General features: G+C 40.9%; 1 protein-coding gene across 4 annotated transcripts in view; it reads left to right on the top strand.

The window, feature by feature from the left end:
• The first annotated feature begins 3,911 nt into the window (after window positions 1–3,911).
• LOC117220772 (protein lethal(2)essential for life) overlaps window positions 3,912–13,251 on the top strand; it is a 38,877-nt gene continuing 29,537 nt past the window's right edge. For 2 of the 4 annotated variants that reach the window (XM_033471044.2, XM_033471042.2), the window contains exon 1: window positions 3,913–4,296. In XM_033471044.2, the coding sequence (XP_033326935.1) occupies window positions 4,109–4,296 (188 nt within the window). In that variant the 5' untranslated portion in view covers window positions 3,913–4,108. Of the gene's footprint in view, window positions 4,297–9,838; window positions 10,012–13,251 lie in introns of those variants that run through there. The other 2 variants (XM_033471043.2, XM_033471045.2) reach the window with 2 other exon arrangements.

The following is a 13,251-nucleotide window of genomic DNA, read 5'->3' as shown; positions in this document are numbered from 1 at the left end:
TTTAATTTGATTCATTTGATTGTATAAAATTGAAGCGAACGTTTCGAATTTTGTATAAACGTTCAGTCTGCTTATAGACTTTATTTCTGACTCAATTTTGCATCCATTTAAAATATTGATAGATCACATACATGCGCATAGTGCGTTAAGATCACATACTTAATACGTTTACATCTGCTAGCGACGAAGTATCAAAAGTGCAATCTGCACTATATAGTTTTGCACAAAACGCTAAACAGAACGCTTCAGAGCACTACAATGTTTTCGAAGAAGAACGTTAAAAGTGAAGTGTCGCTGAAAGATGGATTTCGAGTTGATAAACGATTCAAGATTGCAAGAGTTCCAGAGAATCGAGCTTCCCAGTTTGTCGGGTCACGATCGACATTTGGGAAATATTTGTTTCTCAGAAGCACGCGATTGTCGATCATCGCAAACAGATCCCGAGGGGGATTACCCGATCCAAAAAGCATCTAGCAACCGGTTTGCCTTCTAAGTGCATTTCGCGTGGCGGCCAAGATCTCTCGAAAAGGAACGTGGTCGGAAAAGAAGAAACATGTGTAGCAGGCACAGAAAGCGCGCTACGTAATGAGCGTGAGTCCGATCCATATTAGGGACCATTGTGACGCGTTTTATCGATCACTAAAACCCCCACATAGGTGACGTCATGTTACCGAGGTTCTCCCACGCAGAGCCGGGAGCGGAGACTTAAGGATTCCATGCTCGTTTCAGAAACACACGGGGCCAGAAACGAATCCGTTCTCGGCCAGAGTTCAAGACACTGTCTAGAGACACTCGGGGAGCAGTTTGACATTGACACACTTTATCGTCGATCTCGATCTCGGGCCCCATCGTTCGCGATCCACGCTCGTTTAACTGTGAAGTTCGTCCAAAAAATTCCGCGGCAAATATTCGCAAAACTCTTCGATCTGGACGATTCTTTCGCACGCTGTTAGGGTCATCGGCATAAGAAACGTTACGAACGTTTTCCTCGGAGGTTTGAAGAAATCGAACTTTCTTACCGCCTTCTAAAGGCGTGGACGGAGAAAACGGAGGAGAGGACCTACATGTTACTAAATCACCGAATTTAGCATCGATTTCTTCTATTTCGTTTCTGTTTAATAAGGTGTTCGAGGCGGTTTCCCTCCATTCACTTGCATACGGCAGGTGTAAACGAATATTTTCGAGCACAGGAAATTCAGAACGGTTTTATGGCTATGAAACGCAGCAGCGTGCATGCCCCGTTTCCATTTTCGGCTTGCGGTATGAAAGCGTACACCGCATGTTAAGTAGCAAAACTAGAGCGAAATCTGTGTCGGCTGTTGTTTCAGTCACATCTTTATTGATCGAGGACAGCTCATGCTCCTTGAATCTCTCGTTAACCCCAGAAATACTGAGCACTCGAGTGGACCTGTTGATAAGATCAACTTGGTACTTTTCTGGCCAAAATCAAGTTTCGGTCCATCTGCATTTGATCTTCATCAAATTGATGGCTTCCCTCCAACAGACCTCTGTAGGAGGCACCGAGCAAAATTGTATATCTAACATCAAAGTTATTCTTTAAACTCTAGTGTAAACTCTGCTCTAGCGATTTTGAACCGTGAATGCACGAGGAACGCGTGCTCATCGAGAACTTTCGGACTTACGTGTCGGCGATCTATATTCGCGAGGAAATAAAGGAAACGGCGGTATATAGGACACCGTTATTCATCCATACTTCGCGATGAGGAGGGTGATTCAGCCCCTGCTGGCATCCGCCACCCTCGATCGCAGGCACGTCACAGTTCGGTTCTATCGGGGAAGCATTCCTTGCGGTTTGATTCACCGGAAATCGCGATCGCGGACGACGCCGCGTACCAGGACTATTTATGAACAATAAGGAGGCGTCGTGACGCGGCGCTTCATTCAGTTCGGCGCGCGGTGACGCTGCAACCGTCGAAAATAGCGCCGGCATCATTTGCAGCTTGATTTAATGCGGCGAAAAAAAAGTTACGCGCCTCGACGCGTCGGCATAACTCGCGGCCTTCGAGCTTCTCCGAACGAATGGCCGAATTAGAACACCTGACGCCTCTTCGAGAACGACGAAATCGATTTTCCTCGCGCGATTTTCCTGCGCGAACATTCGAGACTCTCCTTCAGAAATATTGTCAATTTTCTTTCGTCCAACACCTGCAATCCTCGATTACTTAATTTTTATCATGACAGATAAAACGGTGCAAAGTGTAATCGCTAGATTGCGGATTTTTATGCGAAATAAAAATTGTCTTTGTTTAATCGCTTGAATAGATTAAATATAATACATTGACATTTTAAAATTCTTTTAATCTTCTTACTATCGTAAATCGCGTCTTTCCAATTTTTGCACGAATGCATAAAATCCGCAGTCTAGAATTGCCATTTTTGGTTTCAGGTAATACGCATGAAAACTGAAGTCAAACAATTAGTCACACACTTGTGGAAATTGTTCGGAAGTGTACGTAAGCCTGCAAGCCTCCTAGATAAATAAGTGATCTAATGAGAAGAATTCGTAGGCGTTGGAGGGTTATGATTTCGCAGCGCAGAGGAAGCATTGTGTTTTACGCGGGAAACGATGACTAATACGACCACGCGATCGTTTCCTTATTGATTGTCTCCCACGAAGATGAACATCGACGTATGTAAGTAAATGCAAGAATCTCATTTTCTCCGATTTAGGACTACTGAAAATTTTGAAAAATTTATTGGCGAACATGTTTCAGCTTATTCTACGGGTCCTCTGTCAAATTAACAGGATTTAGTAGTACTTTTTCTTTGATCTTTTCTCCGAGAACTCTTCTGTTCGAGAAATCTTCTATTCGGGAAAAGAAATCCGACTCAAGAAGAGAAATTCAACTCATGCAAAGATTTGTGGTTAATTATCAACGATCAAACTACGGAAGATTTTCTAAAACTTCGTGCTCTCACCGGCGCCATTTTTCACACTATTCTCGCTAATAAGACCTAATCGTGAACAATCCGATTTTCACGATATCAAGTGGTGAATTATATTACACGGTACATCAAGGGTTTTCTGAAGTCGACAAAGAAACAGCAGGACCTTGATTACCGTGGTGACCCAGTTGCCGACAGAGGTCTTCGTTAAGTTTTATTAAGGTCTCCACAGATGCTACTCCGGATGCTTTCTTCCAATGTGATCAATTTTTCAAGATTCGCCTTATAAAATAATTATTTTCATTCCGTTGAGTAAGAACTCCGATAAATTTTTAATATCCACATCAGAGAGCAAAATAGTCATCCAATCTATTCTTTAAAATTCTACAATCCTTTTGCACTGCACGCTTCTTCAATTTAATGTTTGAATTGCAACGGCTTGCCAAATAAGCCATTGTGAATTAAAAAAATGTCTATGAGTCATTGTACAGTAAAAAATACAAGTGATTCATTATACATGCTGCAACGTGTTACAACCCTGTTATAAATAAACATTTGCTCTGCACTATATTATTTATTATTGCTCCATTGCTACAATTAAAACGACAACTGTCCTGAACATAGTTTTAACATTAATAATTTATTAAGAACTATTTACTGCATAAACCGAAGAGGATTTAACGTTCGATTATACATTTGACGGGTAATTAGCGTTGTTTACGATTAATAATTACAGGGCACCGTCGTTTAAATCAATTAGCTCGATTGCGGTCACTTATGGACTATTTTAAATCGCTAGCAACGGTCGATGAATCGAATTAGTAAATTATAATCGATTAAAACAGGCAACTCTGGTTTTGGCCAGGTTTTCGGGGTTTCTCGCCGTTCGCCGGAGGCCGGTTTGGACCGCGTGCACGGATCCGATAATTGCCGAGTTTAACCGAGCTTCGACGAACTCCCACGAGCGGCGCGACGATTGCGTCGGGACTATTTAAGGGGCAGTCTGTGAGCCGCGCTCATTCTTAGGCGAGGCAGCGCGCAGTACGGTTGTACGTGGCTTTAACTGATTTTCGCTATCCATAAGAAGCGATCGTTCGCGCGAGGCTAGGAGAGAAAAGGAGAGCAAGTAGTGCTTAATTATCGTATCACTTTAGTGGCTTTGGTGAAAGAGAACACAAGTGCGGTCCGAGAAGAAGGAATCATGGCTGACAGTGGTATCAAGCGTAATATTCCCATCAAGATCGGTGACTTCAGCGTGATCGACACCGAGTTTTCGAACATACGGGAACGGTTCGACGCTGAGATGAGAAAGATGGAGGACGAGATGTCACGGTTCCGTAGCGAGCTGATGAACCGCGAGAGCAACAACTTCTTCAAGAGCACCACCAGGTACGTTGCTATACCGGCAGCTGTCGAAACGCACCTAACCTTTTTACGCGCGCGCACCTACCCGCCACGATTGCCCTTCGACTTGCGTTCGTGACCAATATCTCGTCGATTAATTATTCGACGTTACTTCTTCCTTTCTTCTGTCTACCTTCAGGCTATTTCGCTAATCTCAATTATGTTTTACAGGAGCAATAATATCTTTTATTTATAATATTAGCAGTAAAAATTATTTCGTAAATTCATAGATTGACCATCATCTTTCGGATTACTTATTTGAATATATTTTCAGTCAGTAAACTCGAAAACATTTTCTGAGTGAATTTGACCAAAGAATGTTCGCCGCTTTTTTTTAGCATACTTATCTATTTTCGTGTCAGTAAACTGAGGCAATACTTTCGCCAGTACGCTTGAACGTGCGTGCTTTAAAAACGCACTAACTTTGCTACAATTTGGCAAGGACAAACGGGAAAGAAAATAAAGAAGTGTTGTAGCCTGTTTCGACCCATTGTGTACCTCGTTTTTTATGAAGAAGCAAGGACACGGTGTTTTGCTTCATTCGAGTTCTAAAGTGGTTCCGTTTACTTGTTCGGTCAGGTGTTATATGGAAATATTGTGCGTTATAAAAAATCGGCAAAACGAAAATGCGTCACGAACGCAAATGAAGGAGAATCGGCGGGTAGCGTATAATTAAGCTGATATTTTAACGCTGCAAAACAAAGAAGCGCCTGTTTTTCTTTCTTACTTATTCTCTAGTCGTTTTTCTCGATGCCGAGACTCGATCATTATAATTGATAATGTAATTATAATTGGGACGGATTTCGGGACACTGGATCGATGCTGTGCTATCACGATTTGAATTCTGTTTGTATCTGACCGCCATTTTGAAAGCTGTTGGACCGCTACTTATTTTCGATCAGAACAAAATTCAAGCCTATCCTCGTCAGTCCATTTTACTTTAAAATTTACATTCAATTTTGAGATTATTTTCAAATAATCGAACTGTAATAACAAAACAGTACCAAAATAATTGGTCTATAATAGTAAAAAGTACCAAAAGCATAGGACAGTATAAAATGTGGGCAACAAAACACAAACAACAATAAAATTAATGCGATAAGAAGAAATAAGTCAACAATTACGTGTTGAGGCAGCCACAAGTGGTACCTCAATTACCTCGTACATTGAAGAGGATAAAAATAGTTTCGAGTAGGCAACGAAAGTTGATCTAAGTTGGGGGTATTTCTCGAGTAAATCAAAGTTATCACCGATGAAATCGGAATTATCTAAAACGGTAATTTGCCGTGCGATATCTATTTATTTATCGCCATCCAAAAACTTTAATCTTGCAAGTCCCGTATTACATAATCTCTATTCTCGTTTTTCTTTGTATCGCGTAAACAAAAAATGAAATGATCGCAGAAAGGAAATTATCAATCGTTCAAAATAGAATTTTACAATTATGCTCGCATACGCACGTGCCTCAGAGATGGAATTATAGATAGAGGGCACTGCAGGGAGTCGAACGCGTGTAACTCATTTCTCGTGTGCCGGTTATGCAACGGCTGTTGATTTTTTAACGGCAATTATCATAACGGTGCGTCAGCCGACAGGTGTAAACACTGCGCTCGTTTCGCAGAACTGGGCTCGATTACCGATTTTCGAGGAGTTCGATACGTTGAACTCTCATTTTGAAACCGTTCTTTCCTATAATCCTCGGTTCTCGAGAAATTCAATTTTAAAGCTGAGATTGTTACTTCAAGTTCTAGAATTATCTGTGCACTAACTGTAAAAGCTGCACGAGCGTTTGTTACATAGAACGATCCAGCAAACTCTTCCAAACACAACGGCGTAATTTACAATAGCATTATCTCCGTGCGGAGTTTCAAACAAATATAAAAAACAATATCGAACGAGCCTTTTGTACACTGTCGAAAGTAAGCTGAACTGTTCGAATATTTTCTGAAGAAACTATTCGACGAGTCTCTCTGAAACTTCTCGCACATTTCAAAGAGCAATGCTAAATGTGAAGAAGAATTCGTCTATTCTGATATTGCATGAATAAAATAAAGTTCAACGGTAGTAGAAAATTTCGCTCGTGTACGCTTGTGCGTCGCCCCGAGGGGAAATACGAATGCGCAAGCATTCTGTGACAAGTAACAACAAGCATCTCTGAAATGCCACGGCGAGGGGGAGCCGTGCGAAAACGTTCTGGGTTGTTTAGGCGAATTGCAGGAAACGTTTCGCGCGATTACAAGCCTGGGGAACGGTTGAGAAAAAGAGCCGCGGCACGCGAAACATTCGCGCGCCCGTCGACGTATTTATTATCCCAAGATAATGAAAATCGCTGCTTCGAACCTCCCCCTCCCCCTCCGGACTCCACGTGTAAATTAAGGTCGCGTTTCTGTCGATTTCTTTTTTCCTCGTTTACGCGTGCATGCACACGCGTATTCGTTTCACGTATTTCAGCGACGTACCCGCTATTTATAGAGGCTTCGTCAGTACGCACAGCTCCAGCCCTCCCCTGCCCCTCTCAAAACTTCTTTTTTGGTGCTGGATCTTGCTAGGGGGTAAACGAAAAACAAACTATGGTGAGACGAAAGTTCGCACCTGGTGCTTTGAGGACTCTGTCCGCCATTTTGAAGCGCCTCGGCGCTAGATTATTTTGCTCGATGAAACCCGCGTCTGCAAGCAAAGACTTTAACAAGATCCAATATTTTGTTTTCGGAAGAAACAGTTGAAGGTGTTCGCGAATTTATTTACTTTGACTTCTGTCGGTGGATTTAATGTGATTGTATTTGGAATTGTTATTATTGCTATCGAATCGTAAGTGTTTATGCAGTTCCAACGTGGTGCATATTTTTAGTTTGAACGAAATAAACGTGATCGGATTTTCACGCGTTACTTCATGTCTATCTTAAAATAATTTCCAGAAGGATTTTTCAAAAGTTTGGTGATTCAAATTAAAGTTGGAAGTTTTCACTTTACGATAGAGATTTATTTAGTTTGAAATTAAAAATTTGAAATCATGTTGAAAAATCTACAAATTCCGATTGGTAGTTCAGAGCAAAATGATTCGATTTTATAGGGTTACTTTGACTCGATGTTAAAATATGTTTACGTGAGAATTTTCTGAAATTTGAGGGCTCAAATAGAAGCTGAATTTGGTTTTGAATAAAAATTCGAAGTCACGCCGAAAAATGTTTCGCCTCTCGCCGGATAAACCGAACGAATGCGTGCCATGTGCCTCGGTTTTTGCATGCCAGCGCCGAATACCCGACAGTCGTGTTATTTTAATAGGTGGTCTGTTCAAACGTGGATGATATCGTAGTCCGACCATCCCTCGGAACAACTAATTATAGAGTCGCGTTCCGTTCTACATTTAATGGCTCGGGGATTCAAAAACTTCGGGATCATCCAGAGAAACAAGTTAGCTCGCCCCATCTCCCATCCGGAGGAATAAATATCAGACTTTTCTCTGTCTGCCAAGAATTCTTAGTTTGGTCATCTAGCCAGGGGAATTGCCCGATAAATTTCTTCCTTAATATATATTGCGAGCGTTGCTCATGACAGTGTCGACCGATTTTCGGCTCGTTCTTGGCAGACGCGAATTCGGGCCACAGGAATTTACGAGAAATTTCGCAATTACGGAGGGCTTCTCCCCGATCGAAAGTATCGATGGAACTAAAGCTTTTGCACTGCTGGCAGAACATTCGCAACTGTCCAGAAATAATATCAATTTATAAGATGCTCCTTGCGTTTGAACTTTCAAATTTTAATGGAGCTTAAAGTAGAATGAATTTTAATAAAGCTGAGAACTCAGTAAATATTCATTGAACACATTGAAATCGCATCTGTTTAATTTTGGATAAACTGAAGTTCTAAGATTTTTAAATATTGATATATATTATAATTAATAATAGAGTCAGAATTCAAAATGAACCGAAGCACCATTTCCTAGAATTAAAAAAATCCCGATTGTATAGAAGAACGAGATTACAATTGAGCAACGAAAACTCCAATTCGGTAGCGGACTTGCAAATTGCATGTTCCAACCGCGAGACGGGCTAATGGGCCGGTCGCTAATAGAAAATTGCTCGGTGGAATTGCACGGCACCGAAACTAAAATCACTCATTGGATCGTGGAGCAGTTTATCGTACCGCGAGGCAAGCCCGATCATTATGCAAATGTTCGACGCCCGTCATACATCGGCTGGAACGATAGGTTGCATAATGAAGTGCCGTTTAACGCGACTTGTTGCGCCGACAAAGGACACGCTTTATTCCTGTAATCTTGTCGGATGCATCGCGTCATCCGCCAGGAAGATTCCGCGAACCAGAGATTCCCTAGTGGATTAGCTTCGGTCCACAGATCAATCTCGTTCGGAGCGTGATTTTCATGAGCTCGGCATGTTCGCCGGTTATCAACATCAATCGTCGTGATTTAGTTGATTCCTGCAATTCGAAGCATGGTTAAGTACATAGCAGAGCTGTAGAATTGTCTTCGAGATGTGACTCGGGAATTATTTTCCCGCGGTTCAACTCCGAATTCTGGGTGTAGAAAACCAGAAATGGGAGAAAGTTAAGCAATTTCTTGAACGAGGAAATTTAGAAATATTTATATTGATAAATATAGAAATATTATGTTGCCGCGGGCAACTTAGAAATATTTTGTAAAATATTTCCACGTTCTAAATATTTTGCAAAATAATTCCGCATTCTAAATATTTTGTAAAATAATTCCGCGTTATAAGTAGTTTGTAAAATATGTCCGTGTTCTAAATATTTTGTAAAATTTAGTAGAAAAGATAAATTAAAATTTTTTTATATTTCTTTGTTTCTGCTTTTATATCTAATTCTTAGGTCTTGTATCTAACTCTACGTAACAAATAAAGCTATCCCACGATTTCATGCCAAAAAATGAAAAATTCGCCCGCGCGGTCAGAGGATTAAATAGCTACGTTTGCATTGTGTAATTATTTCTACAGAAAATGAAATATACTAATTAAGTATACTAGTACCTTGAATCTTACGTACAAGACTCATTTTTGGAAAATTGTGACAGATTTTTATGCAAACTCAAGATTGTCTTCATTAAGAAGCAAGGGTTCGATAAGAATGTATTTCTTTCCTTAATAATTTTCATAAATCGAAAATGTAAGGACAACGTATAAAATGAACAATTTAATAATAAAAGATGAGTATTTATGAAGCTCGAAGACGTAGGTCAAGAATGATTGATGTCAGTAGACCAATGAATCTTAAATAGAGAGACCAATGAGGGATTGATAGCAGTGATTCGATGATGTTTGACGAACAATCCGATTATAAACCATAATTTGACGTAATCGTCGGACTGCATCGCATCGGTACGAAAGTCCATCGGCAACAGCTGCGCATAGCAGGTATACTCGCCTGTTGCGTCAACGATTGCATCCTTGACAGTGACTCCAAGCATCCCCACTATGCATCCTGCACTAAATTGCAATCGGCGACGCGCGGTAAAGGTGAGGATGAGGATGCCCGCGTTGATCCCGCCTCGTTTTACGCAGTAATTTTTCCGCCACGTTGAAAGCAACACAGTGGTGGTATACGTCTGTTCCACTCGAATCGATCATTGATCTTCGTCGATCGACTGGATCTCGTTCTCAACGGATCGACAATGTTCGTGGACCGGGACTTTTATCCGGCGGATCATAAAACGGTGATCAAGCTACGGTAGGTAGGCATGCGAATCCAATGATCGATTGATCTCTCTCGTATCGATCTGGCTTCGTTTCGGACACCAAACGAAGGCGGACGATGACAAGTGCATGCTCGAACGGTTTACAATTGCGATTGCGCGCAAACGATCGGCGATTTCTTTCGCTGGAAGCCAACGACAGTGCCCGGGTATATTCATTATCATTCGTAACCTTTTGCAGTTAAATATAGATCCATAATTTACGATTTTTCTGGCTCCTTCTCTTCCGTTGGACTCAGGAACCGTTCATAAACGATTGTATTAATCGACTATTGGCAACGGCTAATCGTTTCGGTGACTCTGTTGACTTCTTCTGCTCCCCTCTTTGCGCATTTCAAACCACAGTTTTACGCGCATTGCGTAGCTCGTAACATTTTATCAAGTTATGATAACAGCAATTATGATTTTTAGGCATTTATTTCTGTATCCTGTCGTTCTCTATTGTTCAACTTTTCTTATTTGTCTGTTCGACACTTATCACTTTATGTTCTAATTTTGTAACACAAAATGTTGAAATAAATAAATAAATAAACATCGAGCATGTCATATTCAGCATCTTCCTTCTTAGGACCGTTGGTTCGCCCGATTCAAAATTGTGAGCGTGGAGAATTAGAAACGAGAGAATACAAAATCTCACAGTTTACGTGCGAATATTTGTTTCAACGTGCGGCGGAACGCGAACTTTTTACGAGGGTTACAAAACAGTTGCGTCAGTGGCTATTCGAGGTGCTCCTCCGCGTTGAAAAGAGTTTGATATTTTCGATTTCGCAGCGGATAAACTCGCGGAAGGCTTGTCCGTAAGCGATGCACGATCAGCGTGAAGTAACTTGTCTGTCAAGGTCCCGGTTGTGTAAAACTTATAAATTATTCGCTCGGCGTCTAGATCGAGTTCTCGTTTTAAACAGGAACGCAAGATCAGAAATAGAGCCCTCCTCCTGCCGCTGTTCGAATCGAATCCAATCCAATCCAGGTGAAATTCGAGCTCGTCTCGTGTTACGGCGCGCGAATATCTGCGCGCACCTCGCGGATCACTGTAGATCTCTGCAACCGTCTCGCGAGGGAAATCGCGAGATACAGGTTTTATGAAATGAGCGCCACTGCGTCATCTGCAAAGAGAACATAATCAACGAACAGTAATTTTATCTGCGCAAAATAATCATATTTCTCGGAGATACCCTCCGTGAAGCTGTATCTTCGGTAGCCCATTTGCACGTGACCTCTGACATTCGGTGTTTGGTCAACGGATATAAAAAATACCGCAGTTTTTACAAAGTATATTTCATCCTCTATGGTCATACCTTGTCAATTTTCGCATAATTAATGCGCAATAAAATGACGGCGGTCGTAAAACGGGTTATCAATGCTTCCCCAGAAAAGTCGCTCATTTTTCGTATCTGAAATGAAAATCGAGCTACGATAAGCGGAAGAGAAGGATAGTGGAAAGCTAAGGCAATGATTTTAAATTGAAAAGTCCGAATTCTACTGCTCGTTTTATGTGGATAAAATGAAGAAAATACGATGATAAGCGAAGACGATACCTTCTCGAATAATTGTATAATAATAATAAGAATTTTATTCGTGTATAGGGTATAAAATCCTTTGTTAAAAAGGGGGATTAAAAAGGAAAAGAGATATTGCATAATCGTCAAATGAATACAACAAAAGTTTAAGATATATGCAATGATAAACTTTTGTTGTATTCATTTGTATTCATTTCCCAATTTTTTCATCAGTATTCCTCTTGTATTTATTATATTTATTACCTATACTACACTATTTCTTAATTTTTTCTTCGTACGAATTGTATTATAAGATATATGCAATGATATAATACAATTCGTACGAAGAAAAAATTAAGAAATAGTGTAGTATAGGTAATAAATATAATAAATACAAGAGGAATACTGATGAAAAAATTGGGGAAAAATTAGATTGCAGAATGGTGAACAGTAACTGAAATAGTGTGAGAGTACGAGATGTGAAAATAATTAAGAAAGAATCCATAGCGATTTGCATTGACTAGTGGACGATTGAAACAATTATGGTAACCATAGAAAGATAGAAGTATGTCTAAGGAATCGAGATGTTGTCGCACAGACCATTAATTGTTTCAAAATATCAGGGCAGTTGACACGACGACCATCGACGATTTCATGAATAAGTCTGCAGTTTTACGATCTTTGCCCGATGGTAGCGAGCTCCGAATTTAAGGAGCAATGTTTACGCATTCGTGAAGGAGGGCAGGTGCCTCTCAGTCGATCACAGATCGTCGGTTTACCCGTGGGAGGCGAATATGGACCATTACGAGGTCCGAGGACTCACGTCGGCGGTGACGCAATCCCTGCTTCAGGGACGGCTCGCCGCAAATAGACAAGTATCGTTCGAAATAAATGCTCTCCGCCGAGGCTTCTTTCGAAAATGTTTTCTAGTACGTGCTCTCTCGCGCGGTGACTCAGTCAAAAGCACCGCGAATCATTTCAATGTCCCTCCCTCCCTCCCTCGCCCCCTATTTTCTTCGCACCGCTAAAATCGAATGATCGGGACGGGGCGAGGAAACAGCGAACCGAAGCGCGAACCGTCTCGGATTCTTTTTCAGTGGAAAAAAAGAGTTTCGTCTCGCGCCGGGATCCGTTGCCGAGGAAATCGAGACGCGATCCGATTTTAATTAACGATAGAGCCGACGTGTTGGGTTTCGCGGACGTATTTATAGCGATGATCGTTGCATTCGGCCCCGAGCGCATCGAGCATCGGTGGAAACGACGCACGGTGCAGATTGCGGTGTCTCTGTTGCGCAATCTTCGCGATTTCCACCCTCGAGCACTCGAAGCTTCTCGGCGACGTACGTTTCGACCGATTTTCGCTCCGTTTACCTGTCCATTTCACAAAGCCTTGCTAACGTTAGGGTAGTTGAGCCGGTTACTGCGGGGTGACCAATGTACAATTACTAAATTTTATTTTTTAATTTAATTTAATTTAATTTAAATTAATTCAATTCATTTATATATATGGATAAACATCGCTTTTACAACAGAATAAAAACATGTCTGATTTGGAATGAAATAGAATCGATAAATTAAGTAATCAGTTTATGAACACTTGTCTTAAATTTGATAACATTGACTGCAAATATGTCTATCTTGACATATATATACAATATAATCTTGTGTAAAGGGTTATTCAAAAATAAACAAAATGAAAAAATACAAAAGTTTAAT

Source organism: Megalopta genalis, chromosome 9, assembly GCF_051020955.1.
Source record: "Megalopta genalis isolate 19385.01 chromosome 9, iyMegGena1_principal, whole genome shotgun sequence".
Lineage (NCBI taxonomy): Eukaryota > Metazoa > Arthropoda > Insecta > Hymenoptera > Halictidae > Megalopta > Megalopta genalis.
This window is presented reverse-complemented; position numbering and strand designations above follow the sequence as displayed.